The 20,559-nt window shown below is 42.0% G+C and overlaps 1 protein-coding gene across 1 annotated transcript in view; it reads right to left on the reverse strand.

Annotated features, from left to right (window-relative positions):
- Positions 1-20,269, reverse strand: part of angpt4 (angiopoietin 4) — a gene marked incomplete at both ends in the record, with an annotated part of 155,909 nt that extends 135,640 nt beyond the window's left edge. The window contains one exon of the mRNA XM_080727957.1: positions 19,838-20,269. Coding sequence (XP_080584083.1) covers positions 19,838-20,269 — 432 coding nt within the window. The remainder of the gene's footprint in view (positions 1-19,837) is intronic.
- Between the last annotated feature and the right edge of the window lie 290 nt (positions 20,270-20,559).

A 20,559-nucleotide genomic window follows, 5' to 3' on the forward strand; every position in this document is an offset into this window, starting at 1 on the left:
GCCTCTCGTATAGGGCTGCACAATTCATCCAGCGTGATCATAAATAGTGGTTTTATGGTTCACAATAATGCCATTGTGAAACTTGACATATGAATTCAAACATATTATTTGGTCAGCTGTTGCACCTTGGCCTTTTATCCTCAACATAACCAGAGCATTGCACAACCCATCTCCCCTCCATCAGGCTCACAGAGGAACCATACAATCATCACAGAGGTCTTTTGAGCAGCAACAAAGGCATATAAGCAAATTATGATGAATAATTATAATTTTGCTATGATCGTGTAAATGTCCACTCTTGGACATGTGGATATGAGGAGCCGGGATTCAAACCGCCACCCACGGATCATTGTAGCTCTGGTCCATAGCGTTAGTGGAGTTCTCCCTAACGCTATGTTCCTCTACCGGTAGAATATTTTTCATTTAGCCCTAGAAATGTATTTTAATTGTGTGGTGGGGGGCTCAGACCGCATCCACTAAGTAGAGTAAGCTTTCAACTGTCCACTGATACCTTTGGTTTGGTGTGGGGTGAAACAGTTTTTGTTATTTTCGGACCAGACAACGTGTCTTTCCGGATTTGCCAAGGATTTGGGATGTAGAGGAACATAGCGTTAGGGAGAACTCCACTAACACTATGGACCAGAGCTAGGATCATTGGAGGACCTGCTATACCTCCTGAGCCACAGCCGCCACATTGTACGAACACACCTCATCTCGACTTATGGGGCTTTTAAGCCGTGACATCATTTTGTAGTCAGACCTCCAAACAGATTTATTATCAATATCTGTCCCTCGCTATTTCAACAGATCAGAGACAAAAATAACGACTAAAGTATAATTCTACCACTTTCCTTTCAACAACAAAGAGAAGAAAAATGTGTAAATAGTAAAAATAGTAAAAAGATTCACGGAAACTGGGGGCAAAAGTTCTCCTCTGCCTACAAAATGATGTAAGACTTAACAGCCCCATACTACCTGTTTGGCCTACAGACACTATTAACTCCAGAGTTCTTAGCCTCTTGCTTTTACAGATATGCAAAGGCAAAAAAAGAGAAGAAAAAAAAACTGTCAAGTGAAAGGAATATGGTTACCATTACCAGCTACCATCTTTACCTTAATAGCCTATATTATGTTAAGCAGAGCCATATCAGATAGTCTTAACCCAAACTCTGCAGACTCCATGTGCAAATGTTTACAATCAGGCCTGACTCTTCCAGTAGTGCACAGTTTGCTTTCAGTGCACGGTCCCATTAGAGACACATGAATGAGCCTCTAGTCTTACCACGGTTCCTATTCAGGCCTAGAATTATTGAATGCTTTAACCGGTGAAAAATAGCAGATCTACAAGCTAACAGCGCTGCACCAAGTGCCGCGCTGCGAGCTTGTAGATCTGCTATTTTTGAAAAAGTCGTGAAAATGTGTGAAAATCTTTGAATGTATGTATTTTTAAAGCGAACGTCTCACGTAACTCAAATTTTGCTTCTGGGTGGTCCCTGGAACTAGATATTTTGAGATGGGGGTCCGTGGCCAAGTACATATCATTTTGGGAACCACTGACATAGTAGTCTCTCAAGAACAGACTAACTGAGCTCCAGTTACAGTAAGTGAAAAGGACCTTTTCTTTGACGATGGTTAGCCAGATTGCTGACATAGAAACACATATATATATATATATATTTTTTTTTAAACCTTAGAAGGATTCAAAAGACACTTATAGAATCGGGTCAAAATTCTAATTTTCGCGCTTTTTCAAAAATAGCAGATCTACAAGCTCGCAGCGCGGCACTCGGTGCCGCGCTGTGAGCTTGTATATCTGCTATTTTTCAATAGTTAAAGCATAAAACAATGATACACAATAATGTGTACCCGTTCTAAATGGGTTAAGAATGAATGTTATTTCCTGTTTAGTAAGTATTCTATACATGATGGCAGAACTGTCATGATTAAATTCAAATTTAGGATTAAAGGGAAGTTCCACCATGCCTCAAGGCTCAAGCCCAAATCGTCTGCAAGTCGGTTGCATCTCAGGAGCAGCAGGTAAGAACAAAGCACTGGAGCAACTCGGACAGTTGAAGCCTTTGCAAGGAGTTTTGATGTTAATCACATCTTTGTCAGGTCATAAACAGATAGAGGCTGCAATTGATTTTATAGACAGGTGAGAGGCAGGGGCAGGTGCAGGGACATGCTGGGCCCCTGATTCAGCCCGGGAAAAAGAGTTGGAGAGGCCCTCATTGCGTGCTATAGAGAGATATCTCTCTCTATAGTGCTGCTGCAGTGCTGCTACTCATGAGTTATATTTCGTCATTGTCGGGTGGAAACCTTGTATGTCCAAAACCATTTTAAAAATGATTTAAACTTTTTATGGAAACTTTCATTATCCGCAAAAAAAATTATCCGGTGCTTAATTCTGAAGAAGACGTTTTAGTCAAAATGTTAATCCACCAATACAGCGTTTGACTTTGACTGGGAGCCCAGTGAGCCACAGAGTGCAGACTATTATTTTTGAATTGCCTGTGATTTTCGTTGGTCCTCCTGTTACTGTAACTACCCTCCAAGTCAATGGGCCAGCTCTATTCTTTTACAGGACAGCATATACTCCCACCATTCCAAGTTCTTTGATGCCTGGCACACCTTACCAGTAAGATGACTGGAGTTTATCCACGCATTGTCTCCTCTCACACTTAACAGGCCTTTGTTAATGAGCCTAATTTCCCCCATGATTGGGAATATCTCCCAAAATATCACTGACATGAACAGTGTGGGGTTTGTGCTATGTTGAGGCCCATGTGGAAGGGAGAGGGGAGAAGGAGTTTGTACAGGCCGTGTAAAAGTTTTAAACAAAGATAAAGTGAGAGGCCATACAGGGACTCCTCACAGGGCCCATCTGGGGGTTAAGCCAGCTTGGAAAGTCTTACATAAACCACCATTGACAAAAGGAGCAGCCACTTTTGTTATCATTCCATCAGTCAGTGATATCTGTCCATTCTGCCAAAGGGAAAGCATACTTCAATGCCGTGTACTGTGCATGAGCATGAGGGTGGTCTTTTATGATCCCACTCTTGATTTATGGTGCAATTTCAAAGGTTTTCCCTGCTGATAGTGTGCTGATAGTGTCAATATCAATGTAAAGCTACAGAAAAGTGTTTGTGTAAGTGTATAATGGAAGCTATTATAGATCTGCTATTTTCACAATATTTATCTGCGGAACCGAGTCACATTAAATGTAATACCTACAATTCCAAGTGCTTGTCAGGGTGGGGGTCCCCAGTTCAAATATCTTTATTTTGGGGGTCACGGCCTAAAAAGGTTTGAGAACCCCTGGTATAGAGCATTAACAAATTAACAAAAGGGGCATTGACAACTCATTCTTATGACTTCCTATCTAGCCAAGCTTTATAAACTATATCTTTTTTAAAGAGAAAACAATAAAAAAATAAAAATAAGCGAATATTCGACTTCGGTGAACAACGTCGAATAGTGACTTTGATATTCGAATGTTTGAATATTCGAATATTTGGTGAATGCCCTAGCCCACACTATGGTGTATGGCAGCCCTTCTGAGAGTGAAGGAAGCATTTTCCTCTGCCACCTCTCTCTCTCTCTCTCTCTCTCTCTCTCTCTCTCTCTCTCTCTCTCTCTCTCTCTCTCTCTCCCCCTGGGAGGTTTCGTTTGAAGTGTTGTGCAGCAGCAGTCAGAGATGCCGTGCGTTGATAACAGGGCAGTAATCATCAGCAGTGATATGGAAGGATGACCTCCTGGCTCCCACTAGAAAGGAAAGGAGGCCCGTTCTGTTGGCTCTTTATGAGGCAGTTAGCAGAGACCACAACCAGGGGTGTCACACCAAATTCTGGGCCCTGGGTGCAAGGATTCACTGCGGGCCCCCCCATGAATGTTCTTCAATGGGGGGGGTTAACCCATTTTGACTGGGAACACATTGTTTACGCGTTATTTTGTGCGTTAACTATTGAAAGATAGCAGATATACAAGCTCACAGCGCTGTTGAAAATGAAAAATTGTGGAAACGTGTGCAAGTCCATGAATATTTTTTGAAAAACCTATGTTTCTATGTCAGTGGTGCTCAAACCTTTTCATGTGAAGGACCCCCAAAATGATATGTATTTGACCACGGACCCTCATCTCAAAATATTTAGTTCCAGGGACCCCCAGAAGCAAAATTTGAGTTACAAGTTTTTGCTTAAAAAATACATTTCTACCACTTTTTCTAGTCACATGTTCAAATACTGGATTCTGATTGGCTAAATTCCGGAGGTTATGGCAGAACAACCGCCGCAGTTGTGTGAGGACGAGATCAATGCGCCTCAGTGTACATCCGGGGACTTCAGGAGGTAGTCGGAACACCTTTCCCCCAACCAACATATGACGGTCGTAGCGGTCCTATGTTTACTAACGTGCGTACGACGTCGCCGATTTATTTGGATCCAATGCAATCCGCCAACTTTAAAGCCCCTTTTCTCTGAACCTATGCCTTTCTGGAAGCGAACAGCCTCTATTTACGGCCGGAACGGTCCTTCTAACTGACGTTAGCTTAGCTGTATGCTAGACATCTTTCTCTGCATGGAGTTGGCGTCATCTGGTGGTGAGTAGAAGATGTTGTTTGTGGAACTATTTGCTGTCGTCGCGGAAGTTTTATAGGCAATAATGATTGTAACTTAATATCCTTGCAAGTTACAACTATGTGTTTTCTTTCATGTATACGGAAAAAAGTGGTAGAAAAGCTATTTACCACTCGGGGTCGGACATTATGCTCTGATAATGTCCTGTGTGAGGGTGTTATCGGACTCGGCTTCGCCTCGTCCGATCACCCCCTCACACAGGACATTATCAGAGCATAATGTCCTCTCACTCGGGGTAAATTGCTTACATATTCAAAGAGTACACACATGTTCGCAACTTAGCAGATATACAAGCTTGCAGCGCGGCATTCGGTGTTGCGCTGTGAGCTTGTATATCTGCTATTTTTCAATAGCTAAAGTATAAAATAATTAAGACCCCTCCACCTTGGGGCCCAAGGCTTGGGCCCTAGTAACTCAGTCCCACTTTTCCCCCCTTGTGACACCCCTGCCGACAACCACAGCGGCATGCAGTCACATACTGTAGCACCAGCAGCTGTGTTCATGTGAAGTACTGTTGCTAAAAAGCCCAATTTACGCCTGCAGTACGACTGGTTTTGCGAGCCAAAATGAACTCATCTACAAGATGCACGTGGCTTGACAAGCAAATTAAAGTTTATTTCTTCTATGACTATGTCATCCACCACATGTAATGCAGAGGTACTACCATTGCTCGTGTCACTATCCAGTGCAGGGACATGCAGAGAATGCTAGAGAGGCAGGGGTTGAAATTTCTAAAAGGGCCTTTTGGAAAATATTGAAAATAACAGACCTCCTTGTGACCTTGGAGGTCGGCTATTTCCGATGCTTGATTTCTACACAGAGAGGACAATTCTTTCAACATAAGATGCTGCATTCAAGTTCAGGAGAGTTTGGAAAAGGCAATTCTCTTGAATGCTGCCTTCAGGTATGGCATGGAAAGAGGGGCATTTGCATTTCTTTCACCATAATAAGAAACTGCATTCGGATGGATAAAAGGGCAGGGGCTCAAGCCCCCTTTGATGTCTATGTGTCAGTGTGTTCATCCAAATCATAGAAAGCCATCATAAGGACAAGGATATAGCTTATGGCATCATAAACCAGCAGCGAACTCAGGCTGCATGCTACAGTCAGGCTTTTTTTTTAGCGGTGGTCCCACCGTCTCCTATACGTGGCCGTGTGTGTGGGTATGCGTGTCTGTCTGTCTGTATGTAGCCTGCAATACCTTTTCTGACCACACATGTTAAGGGAGGGGCGCTGTTGTTCAGGCCAGGCACACTCACACTCACACTCACATTCACTCACACATACACACACACACACACACACACACACGCATGCACGCACGCACGCACGCACGCACGCACGCACGCACACACACACACACACACGCAGCCTCCACCGCTCAGTTCACACGAGTGTGATTTCTTTTATGAAGCAATTAAACACACGCCCTAAACACATGCCCCCCCCCCCCCTGAGCTCACCACAACGAGAGAAAACCCTTCCCAAAACATTCCCAGCTCTTCCTCCCATGGCCATTAATGATTCCTGATCATTGTTCCCAGCAGGGAAATAAACGGAGAGAAAACTCAGCGACTAGAACTTATGAACGTGTTCCCCGGGGAACGATGAATGTTAGCAATGTAAAAACAGATTGAGGAATTCGGGGCATTACCGAGCGCACTGCGTTGCGAATATTACCCAGAGTGTGATCAGGATGATGCAGTGTCTTCATACTTTATATTGTCGTTGTCGGGTGGAAACCTCGTATCTCCAAGTTTCAAATGTGTACGTTCTTTCGCAAAGTAAAGCCCTGCTTCATCATACAAGGCCGTCGCACAAAAGTAGTGAAAACAGCAGATCTACACGCAGACAACGCCTCGCGGCGCGAGGCGTTGTGTGCTTGTAGATCGGCTGTTTTCACTAGTTTAAATCCTTTTTAAAATGATAAATCATAATGAATGGTTTTGGACATACAAGGTTTTGTAGAACACATTCTCTCTCCCAACCTTTGATATTTCAATGCTTGGTCGGGTACCTTTTGGGGTTTGATATTGCCGTCGAGGCAGGCACTTGCACACATAGACATCAAAGATTTTACCCGTCTGATAAAAGAAAACTCTCCCTCTCCAGACCATGAATGCAGCACTTACTATGGTGAAAGAAATGCAAATGCCCCCCTTTCCATACCTGAAGACAGCATTCAGGAGAACTCTCCTGAACTTCAACGCAGCATTTTACGTTGCAAAAAAATGGGTCCTCTGTGTAGAAACCCATGTTGCATGACGCATCTCCTGTAGCTAAAGAGTGCGCCCTGAAAATAGCTAGTTGTGCTTGTAGATCCGCTATTTGCTTTAGTGCCCTTTTAGGCCCTGCCTCTCTAACATTCTCTGCACGTCCCTGCGTTGATGACACCCTTGATGACAACGAGCGATGACAACTGGTGGTTCCCACCCTATATAATGCAAATTGAACAGTGCTAAGTCGGCAGAAACTGCTTGCTTCGTGGGGCTCAAGCCCGCTCTTACACTTTGATCAGGGCTTTGACCTGGCCTGACTCTGTATTTGACTTGTTTTCAAAGTTTTCAATGGCAACACTGCCTTGGTCAGCATTCCGGCGTCAGACACAGGGACGTGCTGGCCATTGGGAAAAGCGGGACAACTCCCGAGCGGACGGTTCATTCCCGGCCGGTCCAGGCCGGCCATTATGAAAAAATTTAAAATAAAATGTCGGCCTTCGTTCCATTTTGAGGGGTGGGCGGCCAACAAAGTAAATCGTCACCAAGTTTCTCCAAGTTTCAAATGTAGACATTTTTTCGCAAAGCAATGCCCTGCTTCATCATATAAGGCTGTTGCACAAAAGTAGTGAAAGCACACAACGGAAAGAATGAACTCTCCTCTTCCAGAAGGAGACAATCTCCTCCATGTTTTCTTGAAAGTTGCAGGACCATTCAAGACTTCTACAGCAGGGGTTTTCAAAGTGGGTGACGGCACGGGGCACCCTGGGGTGCCATGACGGCAGTCCAGGGGTGCCGTGAGATCATTTGATAATATTTGGAATTTATTTGGACACTTGAAAAAATATTTAGTATCATTTTAAACTTGAAGTACAAAGTTATTTTCAGTCAGTTCTAACCAAAATGGCTATTATCTCAACATTTTCCTCGCAACATAATCACTAAAATATCGTCACTGTCGGGCAGAAACCTTGTAGCCTATCTCCAAGTTTCAAATGTGTACGTCTTTTGGTAAAGCAAGCCCTGCCTGCAAGCCCTGCCTCATCATACAAGACTGTCGCACAAAACTAGTGAAAACAGCAGATCTACAAGCACAACGCCTCATCTCAAGGCGTTGTGTGCTTGTAGATCTGCTGTTTTCACTAGTTTAGTACATTTTATAGATGATAAATTCAAAACGAACGGTTTTGGACATACAAGGTTTCCACCCGACAACGACGATATGCTATAAATATAAGGTGCTGGGAGTGAAAATTATAATGTAGGCTCGGATTAAACAAATATTTATGGGGTGCCCTGAGACAAAACAGTTTGGGAACCCCTGTTCTACAGCATTCATTTAGAAATAAAATAATAGTTTGGCAATATTGTTGAAGGTTTTTGTGAGAAGATAGAGAGTGAATGTTCAACCTTACAGTATACATGGGTACAGACACCAATGCAATGATGCCACAGTATACAATTTATGTTTTTATATTGCATGTTTCCATCACTTTCAAGCACTGGGAAATAAAGTGCTATACAAAAAAAATGCTTTGTAACAAAAAGTGAATCCCATTATCTAACTTTTGCACCGATAATTCTTTTAAATTACACAATTAACGTCCAATTGCATATAAATGGGAGCATATAGGGGTGTTTGTTTTTGGAGCAGGAGATAATGAGACATAGTTTGGCTGTTGCTATTAAATGTTATTAGTGCTGTCACCGCCATCGGCTCGGCAGTCGTTTGATGTATGAATGTAAGGGATGAGGGGGCGGAGCATTAGCCTAGACCAGGGGTTCTCAACCTGTGGGTCAAACGAACCATAGACTGTATAAAAGATATATGCAGCGCAAATGACACAATATGGGTCCTTGGCATGGGTGTTGCCATCATAGATTGAAACGCAACCAGAGGAGGCTATTGGCTGCCAACGGTCACGTGCAACCGCAGGGATACATGGGAGAATGTGGTCGGAGCCTCCCGAAATACAGCACACGAAGAAGAACACAGCCGGCTGGTATCTGTGTAGTTGGCCACGCCACCCCACAACTTTATCATCAATTTTAACATAAATGGGATCTTATTTTCATAAAACGCATATCATTGTGATTGAAAGGCAATTTTTAACTAGCGATAGGAACCATAAAGTATTCATGAAAATGTTAATTAAGGTTAGAACACGAAAGGGGGAAATGAATGGGATCCAATGGAGAACAATTCTCTTTGCAACCGGCCAGGGGGAAAAAACAGCGCAACTAGCGGCCAATCATAGGAAGTTTTAGTTCCGTATTGGGGGGGGGAGTCCACCAGATGACAGTGAAGTGACAATTTTATGAACCTTTCAATAGCCTACCTAAAAAAGAAAAAAGACCATTAATGCATCAAAAGTAAATCATTGGCCAAATTGTCAAGTATTATAAGACGGAGGCAAAAAGTTTGAAAATACGGTAGCAACATCTCATGGGTCAACTTTTTTGTTAATTGCCTTTATTTCAATGAGTTGGGGTTTACTGTATAAAATGCATGTGCACAACAGTATACATTTCATAACTAACTAGCTGACATGCTTATACAGAGCTTCATTTCCTGGTCCACCAGTCGCCGTTGTTTGAAATTGTTTTTATATCAGCCATAATAAAATTATATTATATTGGTTTATTGTCAAAACATTACAGTGGGAAATGTTGATAGCATACTGTAACAACATGCACATTTTCCTACTACCTCGCAAACTGTCATATACTGATAGCCATTATACAAGTGCAGCTTTTTATCCACTTCAAAAGTATTCACTAATTGCTTGCTTGCTAAGCAATTGGTGAATAATTGTCTTCCGGGACGTTTAGGAATGTGTGTGTGTGATTGGCTGTCGAACAGCATTCAACAAGCACAGATCCTGCAGAGATAATGTTAAAGTTATGTGGTGGTTTTATTATTAATACATATTTTATCTGATAATGTGATGTCAAATACTTTAACTCATTCCATTAAAACGTATTGGATGACTAGTCTGTGACCTGACCTGAATACATGTATATCTGTTTCTATATGCTTGTCTCTACTCTCTCACTCAATGTTTCTCTCTTTCTGCCCCCCCCCCTTTCCATGGAGTGTCAGGGAAATAGGCGCGGTTCATTTGAAGTCAGTCATTTGGCAGAAATCTAAACAAGCCATGTTAACTGCCTCACTTACTGCCGTTTACAGAGACACTGCCCTAAGAGACTCTCCAACAACTAGATCATATGTACGTATGCATGCGTGCGTGCGTCCATGTGTGCGTAAGTAGTATGTATATATTGTATATGGGTCAGTGACGTGACGCCCCAAAAAATGTGTTTTTAAAAAAACTTTAAATTGCAGGCATAAAAGTTATTTACTTTTGTTCTACTCACTCTCAACCTTATGGAAATACATTTTGTTTTTAGATATTTTATTGGAATCAGACTTTATTCAGCAGTTTGTTGTACTTGTGCCTAAAATCGTCATATGGTGTGACATGAAAATAATTGTTCATAAAATGAAAATGGAGTACATCTTTCTTAAGTTACTCACTTTATCAAAGTCCTTTATCATAACTAACCAGTGATCCACTATAGTTTTTTGAAAATTAATTATATCTGTATATTTTTTTCATAATCGACACTCTGTGTGAGGCCCATGTTCATGATCTTACAACATATTTTAAATGTATTCTGTCAAAACTTTCTCTAAAATTACACAAATATTTGTGACTCTTCCTGATAATATTCTCTATGTAATCCATAAACATTTTTTTTTGGTTTAATCATTAATAAAGGTATGATTTTTCACTATTTGGAATGTCACACCAAATGATTTAGTGTCACACCGTATGATCATATCTTCATGTGTCAAAGCAAACTGTGTTTTAACCTACCTATTAGTGAGTACTGATCTTTACTGATTGATTAAACAATTACCCAGGATAACATGGCCTTAATATTTCTGAACAGGATATTATTGTAGGGCTTTAACATGGGATAAGAAAGAATTGTAGTAGTAGATGGATGATGAGGATGTGCACAGGAATGCTACGCACACCTAAGTCTTCTGCCGGCAGAAGGATCCTAAAGAGACAATAAGGCGCATAGCCACACTTGGAGCCAAGGCAACATTTTATTAACACCAATTAGTGGAAACAGAACTCAGCATTCAGGTAAATTGCTTTTTTCCGAAGTCTCCTGAACTTGAACACAGCATTTTGTGTTGAACAAATGTAATTAGGAATCATGACATTACACCACATCTCCACTAGCTAAAGAGTGCTGGGTTGCGCAACTCCGAAAATAGCTGATCTACAAGCTCTCGCAGCACAACGTGTTGAGAGCTTGTAGATCAGCTATTTTCGCTAGTTTTGTCTCGGGTCCTACCTTAACACTGTCCACTGTCCAGTCCAGTGAGTGAAAGTACAAAAGTATTAGATCAGATTAGATTATACATTTAGACTGTATTGTACATCAGCCAGTCGTATTTGGTGAGGGTAGCAAACCGGCTGCCTTGTTGCGGTTCTGCTATGCCACAGACAACCTCCTGCTCTTCGTAGAAAATGCAGTCTCGCCCCTTTGGCTCCTCTCTCCTTGCTGGGTCATTGTTTAGTTTCTCCCTGTACTTTCTCGTTCTCTCAGCACTTGTCATTTTCCAGCTGACAAAAGAAAATGGAATGTATAGTTTAAGACAAAGAGAAAATATTGTTTAGATTGAAACAATATGTTAAGGTTTCTGTGAAGGGGTTTCTGCTCTGTCTGATGAATTTGAAGTATCACTGAATGAAGCTAAATTACATTTTATGTAAAAATGTTTAAAACAAATGTTTAAATGTACAAAAGAAACATGGAACTTTGTTATTTATTGTTATATCTGTAGTTAAATACAGTATAAATCATATGGTGTGACAATCAAGTCATATGGCGTGACAAGCAGACATGTCACACCATTATGATTAAAGCAACCTAGATCTACATGGAAATATGACCAAAACTTCAAATAACTTAAGCTTTTTTTAATGAAAAGGTGTCACACCAACAGACATCCAAAGTGGTGAGTTTGTCAAAGTTTCAACAAGATGGCATTTCATGAAAATGTTAAAATCATAACTCACCTCAGACACCTGTCTTGGAGTTGTGCTGGGAGTGCTGAATAGCCTTACAGAAGAAGGACCTCTCTAGCCAATAGGTGTCCAAATAATTGCCTGTTTAATTTGTCCAAACTAGTGTCACACCAAATGATTTTGGTTTGGGGGACAAAATGTTTTTGATCAGAAATGACTGAAAACATTATGCTTTGACTTTGAAAAGATATAGGCTCACAAATAGACATTTTTTTTGCCTAAATTCATTTTCAAATGATTTTTAGCAATTCTTTTTCTTAGTTTTATTCAAGTTCCCACTTTGAGAAACAAGGTCAGGACAGTCACACCATATGAGTTTTGCCATGTTTGGTTGAAACTTCTGAAGAAATGAGGAATGAAATGTTTTAATCTTGAGTAAGTTCACATAAAGCTTAATGTCCTGCACAATATTCAGAAGGTTTTTGACAAATATATTTTTTATTTATACATGTTTGACACCGAGGACAGCGAAAACGTTACGTCACGTCACCCACCCATATATACTCTATGTATGTATGCATGCATGCATGCATGGGGGCTAAATGTCCGAAGGGTGCTGTTTTTGAATCCTCAGAACTGTAAAGAGCTATGTGCTTGATTGGCATTTTATCAGGTAAAGGAGTGAGGAATTATATGTTTGAATGCATTGTGTGGCAAAAGAATTAACAGGGTGTAAGCGGGGTATACAGAATGTTTTCATTCAAATCCATATTCTGTTAGTAAATCATTGTTAGAGAGTGTTTGTTCAGTAAGAGGGGTCTCCATCTCTTCAGGAGAAACTCCACAAAGAAGAATGATGATGAATTTCAGAGTTCCAGCTACAGTGTTGGTGCATGTTTGGTGCAACATCCATGCACATCCACTCAAACAAACTACAAAGGAGCAAATTGATTCCCATAAATTCTTACCTTGATGTGCTGAACGTGGGCAGCTAGGGCAGAGCCCACATTCAGCACATCAAGATAAGAATGTAGCTGTGGTAGCTAGGCTCTGGTCATTCACTGGTCATTCACTATCAACTTCACTATCACAGGTTTACCGGTATAAAGAAGTGGGGGGAATTCCTTTTTGTGAAAGCTCCAGAAAGTCAAGAAACATTTTTATGAAGGAGCTAGGCCCCCGGCAAACAAAGTGAAGATTTGAACAAAATAATGTGTTTTCCACTTTTCACGTATTTTCCACACACAAAAAGTCAGAGGGAAGATGGATTTGTTTTTAGTTTTGTACTTAATTGAATTAAAGCTGAGTGTGTTGATGTTGGGGTTGGGGGAGTGTGGGTCCAGCAGAGAACATATCGTTGTTGTCGGGTGGAAACCTTGTATGTCAAAAACCGTTCGTTTTGTATTTAGCATTTTAAAAATGATTTAGAATAGTGAAAATAGATGATCCAACGCCTCGAGAAGTTGTGTGCTTGTAGATCGGCTATTTTTACTAGTTTTGTGCAACAGTCTTGTAAGATGAAGCAGGGCTTTAATTTATGAAAAAAACGTACAAATGTGAAACTTGGAGATACGAGGTTTCTGCCCGACAGCGACGATATAATGACAACACGTGTGCACATATCAGTGTCATATCATATCAGCCACATGAAGGTGTACATGAAAGGTTTGACGTCATCAATGTTGTTAAACCGCTAACTAAGTCACTGGGCTGCAGTACAATCATAAGACTGAGACAAAATTAAATTATCTATACTATGAAGTTTGTTTGCCCGATCCATGCCAAACCTTGCACACACACTCCTTGGCTACAACTTCATCCCTCATTTCTCACATGCCCCTCTTCTAGCGCCACCATGAGGTTACATGCAACCTGACGGTCGCTTATCTCCCGATTAGGGAGTCTTACTGGTGTTAGGCTAACAGTTGAATTGCAATGACTTTCTATGGGCTGGCATGCAGTACACCGGTTTCCCTTACCCGAAGTGGGGCCGCTGTCTCAATTGTGGGCGTGAATTTGTAGGCGCCCGTGTGTCTCTATTGCAGCAGCAGAAAGGACTCTTGGATTGGATTAAAAGGCATATCTTACATCCTGGGCTGTTCGTTGGCTAGAGGATATCTGCCCTATCCCACAATATTCTTCCTGTTTTATCTTTAAGTGTTTTATTTGACCTAATCTAGTCATTACGAGTAGACGGGATGTCGGATGTTGGTATAATTCGCAACTTTTTTAAAACATGTGGAAGAAGTGTGAGTAAAAGTGTGTGTGTGTGTGTGTGTGTGTGTGTGTGTGTGTGTGTGTGTGTGTGTGTGTGTGTGTGTGTGTGTGTGTGTGTGTGTGTGTGTGTGTGTGTGTGCGCGTGTGCGTGTGCGTGCAGTGGTGTAAAGTAACTAAGTACTTTTACTATAATTTTTAGGTGTTTGTACTTTACTTGAGTATTTCCAATATCCAATACTTTTACACCTATAGTCCACTACATCTCGGATCCAAATATTGTACTTTTACTCCACTACATTTATTTGAAAACTTTAGCTACTAGTTACTTTGCAGGTATAAATTATAATGTTATAAAACATACATAAAAAACTTTAGCCCTATTTTATACCTTTGCTCTTTGAAAATAGCAGATCTACAAGCTCACAGCGCGTCACAACGCGTTGTGAGCTAGTAGATCTGCTTTTTTCAAACATATTGTACTTTTACTTTTGGTACTTTAAGTACATTTTGATAGCAGTACTTTTGTACTTTTACTCAAGTAAATTTTGAAATCCAGACTATTACTTTTAAAAGAACTCACTCATTAGAGCCTTGTATGGAGCAAAAAGTCCACAGCCCGGCCCTCCTAAAGCATGACAAGGTCCGACACCAAATGAATGTAATTTCTCTCTGATGTGTCCTTTGTTTGATGCGCAGCACACAGACTGAGCAGCTCACCACATGATGTGCGCTCACTGGCGCTGATAGTACAGCAAACACAGAACAAACTCTGAGCTGGTAAACGTGTTGTTTAACAGCAGGAAGTACTGTAGGAGGAGTGCTGTTGGGTTTGGGGATGTGTCGGGAACTGAATGATTATATGAAACAGGCACATACAGTCTCAATGTTGGTAAACAACATAAATTGTAGAAACCTGATAAAAAACACGAACAAAACCAGACAAAACCCAAGCATGTGCACATGTGCATGAGGAGCCTAGGGCTCCGGCACCTATTGATTTACAAACACTGCCTAGATTGAGTTGGCCTATACAAGTTGTGGGCACACAAAAAGCCACACACACACTGTTTAATATGTACACAACAGTGGTTCCCAAACGTGTTCATGTCATCCCCAAAGTATTATAATATTGTGTGCCAGGGACCTGCGAGAGTTTTTCAAAAACTTCTGAAAATAACAGATCACCACGAATCACGTCGCGAGACTCACGACACAATGAGCTTGTAGATCAACTTTTTTGAAAATAGGCAAAATGCATAACACATTTTGCTGGGGACCCCCTGGAACTCCCCCCAGGGACCCCTTTGGGTCTCCAGACCCCACTTTGAGGACCACTGATGTACAGTATATCACCCCCAACACATGCACACACAAGCAAATGCAAGTGCACACTCTTAACACCACTCAACCAGAGATACTAATATATTCTCAGACGCGACCGCTTCTAGGCCTACACGAGCCTACTAGTAAAACTAGTGGAACCGCGATCTTGCCACACGTGAATAATTGTGGTTGTAAACAAAAACAGACAGTATAAATCCTTATTAGTCTAGTAGTGGGAAGAAATGGGTTATCATCATGGCCCCAAATAACTTTTGAATATCTTGCAATTGGCAACGAGTCTCTTACGAAATCGGCAAGAGTGCCTCTCATCATTTTATATCAGGGGCGGGTTCCTCATCTAGGCATTTTTGCAAAATGGAAAGCCGAGTTGCAAAGCTATTCCTAAAATACATGAATGGAAATACACACACGTTTACTTTTCCAAATATGCTTCCTAACGTGTACATATTACACTATTAATCAAGTGAATCAATAATATTAGTTTACTGTCATGAAACTGTACCCTTTCCTATGGAATATTTCTATACATAAAGCTTGCGACTCTCCTTGCCCATCGGCCCCCACCGTTGTGCTCAGAGTCCCTGGGAAAACCGCGGTCGCTGCACAGACTCATGCACGCACGTACAGTATGTGCACGCACTCAGAAACACACGCACGCACCTACTCACGCACACACACACACACACACACACACACACACACACACACACACACACACACACACACACACACACACACACACACACACACGCACGCACGCACACGCACACACTTGCCATCCCCATCGTCCACCTGCTAAATTCCCAGAGGTCTAATCTCACTGAAGCACCGTTCGTTCGGACTCTGCTGATTGCAGTCTTTCAAAGTCATTTAATCCCTCATTCATCTTTCTCTCTACCAGGAGGAGAAAAAAAGGGAGTTCCCATGTCAGATCGACTACGGTGGGCAGCAGAAATAATTAAATTCTTACGCGGTCCATTTGCATCGGAATGCATTTGGAACCGTATACTATAATGTATCCGTGAAATCTAATCTCATAAAAGTCATTAATACTTCAGAGTCCCAATTTGCAGTCATTTCCCCCTGCTGTTAAGGACGCAATGATTGAAGGCCATGCATTTTAGCTACTGGATGGTTTACATTAGTGTCACACTCAGAAATCATTAGGTACAATTTGCAGTTCATATAAGGCAAAATTAGCAGTGGTGTAAAAAGTACACACATTTTTAATTGAGTAAAGGTATCAATACTGCAATGTAGAAATACTCCGTAAGTAAAAGTCCAGAATTCAAAATGTAGTTGAGTAAAAGTATGACAGTTTTGGCATCAAAATGTACTTAAAGTACCAAAACTAAAAGTACAAAATGTTTGAAAATAGCCGATCTACAAGCTCACAACGCGTCGCGATGCGACGCGTTGTAAGCTTGTAGATCGGCTATTTTCAAATAGCCAAGGTATAGGGCTAATGTGGTTAATGTATGTTCTATAATATTATAATTTACATCCGCAAAGTAACTAGTAACTAAAGTTTTCAAATAAATGTAATGGAGTAAAAGTACAATATTTGGATCCGAGATGTAGTGGAGTAGAAGTAAAAGTATTGGAAATTGGAAATACTCAAGTAATGTACAAATACCTCAAAATTGTACTTAGGTACAGTATACATAAAGGGGAAGACCACCCATTTTCAATATTGAAATATGTCATTAATATACATTAGAGGAGTTGTGTGGAAATAGAAAAAAAGTTCCCCCCCCTTCTGTGTTGCCTAGAACTGGAAGATTGATTTTGGGGTTTGTATTGTAAGCTACAATGGTGTGATGTCATCAAGTTGTACTTTACAATACAAACCCCAAAATCAATCTTCCAGTTCTAGGCAACACAGAAGGGGGGGGAACTTTTTTTCTATTTCCACACAACTCCTCTATAAGGTATATTAATGAGTAATGACATAGTTCAATATTGAAAATGGGTGGTCTTCCCCTATAAGTACATCTACTTAGTTACTTTACACCTCTGAACATTAGACACTTTACTACACTTTAATTAAAAGGAAGTTAGTCTGGGATGCAAGCTCAGCGTTCCCTCAGCTATGATGCTGGCTCACATTTCAAGAAACTGAATCATTACTCAAGCTGGACCAGCGTCTCGCATTCGCCTGCCACATGCAAATAATGATGATGAATGCAAAGTAGAAGCTGGCCGATTCCTTCTCAAAATGTTTTGCTTTCCCCTAATTGGATTCCGTAGACTCACATCACCTGGTGAGAAACACCACCCTACACTTGGTTCTGTGTATCGTCTGGTAGCTGAAGCTGAGGGAGAGGTTAAATGACAAAGATAATCGCTGCTAAAATCCTGAAGGCAATGGTGTAAGTACATTTACTTAAGTAAAATCTTGAGGTATTTGTACTTTACTTGAGTATTTCCAGTTTTCAGTACTTTTACTTTTACACCACTACATTCCAGAGGCAAATATTGTACTTTTACTCCACTACAATTATTTGACAACTTTAGTTACTATGCAGATATAAATGATTATATTATAAAACATATATTAACCCACTTTGACTGACTCTTTGTTTAAGGATTAAGCTAAAACAAAACAATTTGAATTTAAGAGAGCTATAACTGTAGGAACAACTGACACAAAAAAGAAAAAGAAAAAAAGGAACAATAAAATAAAAAAGATTAACAACAAAAGGATAATACTTCTACTAGAGTAGAATGATTAGCAACCGATAAATGTAAGTTAATCATCTATCGGGGAAGGTATACTGGAATGCAATTAAGCGATCACTCATGACCACTCATTACCAAGTCATATAATACCACACACAGCTGGCATGCATGTGCCAACACACATGTGGGACTGAATGCACACGTGTACCACCACTACAGCAGTGGTTCTCAACCTGAGAGTCGGGACCCCCAGGGGACATTGTTTCTCACTCAACAGTAAACAAACCAACATAAAGTTTAAGTGTACAGAGGGTATCTGGCACATTTCTAAAGTGGCAATTTAAGGACTTTAATCATGTAATGCCTCAACTCTAGTGCTTGTCAGGGTGCATGGGGGGGGGGGGTCCCCAGTTAAAATATGATTATTTTGGGGGTGCGGCCTGAAAAGGTTGAGAACCACTGATATAATACCACTTACACACAGCTGGCATGCATGTGCCAACACACACATGTGAGAATGAATGCACACATACTGAATAGTGTACCACCACTACAGTACCAGCAACACACGCACACGTGCACACGCACACGCGCACACACACACACACACACACACACACACACACACACACACACACACACACACACACACACACACACACACACACACACGCCATTTACACGCATGACTACCACCAACAATGTACAGAAGATCAAAGCAGTATACTTCCATGATATTGACACATGCATGAAAGCCACAGACACACGCATGCACACACATGCACACGATATTTCCACCATGCTGACGAAGCACTATGGATGCCACCGCAGACACCCTGCACCCACCCACCACGCTCCACACAAACACACCCACACCGTTTTAGCCTCTGTCCCGAACACCTTCAAAACACCTTCCATTATTCTCTTCCTTTGTTCCATTATTTCTTCAATCATATTATACAACAGGGGTCTTCAAAGTTTTCAGGCCAAGGACCCCTTAGTTGAGAGAGAGATGAAGCAGGCTAGGGACCCCCACAACCTGTTCATATAGATTCCATATAGTTTCATTGTTTAACAGTAGAATCATCAGTGTATTTTGGATTCATGTCAATTTGTGTTTTCAAATATTTAACCACTTGAACTGTCAATACTTAATAAACCTTTTACTCTGTACTTTTTTTTCCCCTCTACAGCAAAGCTCGTTGTCAGGATCGGGACTCGAACCCGCGACACGCTGCCAGGCACCAGTGACCAGAGTCCACGTGGCAGGCGCCCGGACCGCATGCCCCGTGGACTGCAAGGCCATGCAGCAATCTATATCGGTGGTTCTCAAAGTGGGGTCCGGGGACCCCCAGTGGTCCTTGAGGGGGTTCCAGGGGGTTCCCCAGCAAAAGTAGTTACTATAGCATCACAATCACTATTTTAACCACTTTATCCAATCATACGTATCATTGGACATTGTGAAAGATCTTGAAAATCTTTGCTTTTAAACACAAATCTTCTCTGGTCCCTGGCACAAAACATTTTCAGATGGGGGGAAGGCGAATACATATCAAATTGGGGGTCCTTGACATGAAAACCTAACCCAAACCCTAACCCTAACCCTTAGTCGAAATAATGAAACGTAGAAATATCGAGATTTCCCCACGTTTGAGAAACACTCAAATATCTATTTACTGTCCCTTGTCCTTACCTTGTGCAGCCACTGCGTGTTGTTCTCCATGGCGTTCTCCAGGTTCTGCAGCTTCTGGGCGGACCACTCGCTGTCCAGGGTGGGCGGCGCGTCCCTCTGCACCACGCTGGGGCCCCGGGGGGCCCCCCCAGGGCCCACGCCGTACGGCCCCGGCTGCGGCCCCGCCGCCGCCGCTCCGCCACTGCATCCGTCCACCTCCGGGAGGATGAAGGTGTAGCTGCACTGGCCGTTCTGGACGCGGTGCAGCCTCCGTCGCTTCTCCGCGCCTCCTCCTCCTCCTCCTCTTCTCTGGCTTCGTCCAACTCCTCCTCCTCCTCCTCTCTGCTCTCCGCTGGAGACACCTGCCGCCTCGGTGAGATCCCACAGAGTCCCGATGAGCAGGAGGACCAGGAGCAGGAGAAGCCCGCCGCGGCTGGCTTGGAAGCGTGTCATGGTTCTCGGTCTGAGATGTCCTTCCCAGAGGTTGGGGTAGAAGTTCATTCGGTCACATTCAGATAAAACACGTTATAGCTCAGAGTTTGCAGTTCAGTCGTCTCAGAGACTTGTGGCTCTGAGACGCTCTGCTGAGTTTCAAGCACTCCTGGATGGAGAGCGACCTCTGTCTTTCGATGACAGTCGGACCTGGGCAGAAACACCTGCAGTCTGCAACAGCGGTGGTCTTGCACTGAAATGACTCTCCCCCCTGTGTCCTCTCCTCCCTCACTCTCTCCTAAAGAGGACAG

Source organism: Nannobrachium achirus (assembly GCF_963921795.1).
Source record: "Nannobrachium achirus genome assembly, chromosome: 6".
In the NCBI taxonomy this organism is placed as follows: Eukaryota; Metazoa; Chordata; class Actinopteri; order Myctophiformes; family Myctophidae; genus Nannobrachium; species Nannobrachium achirus.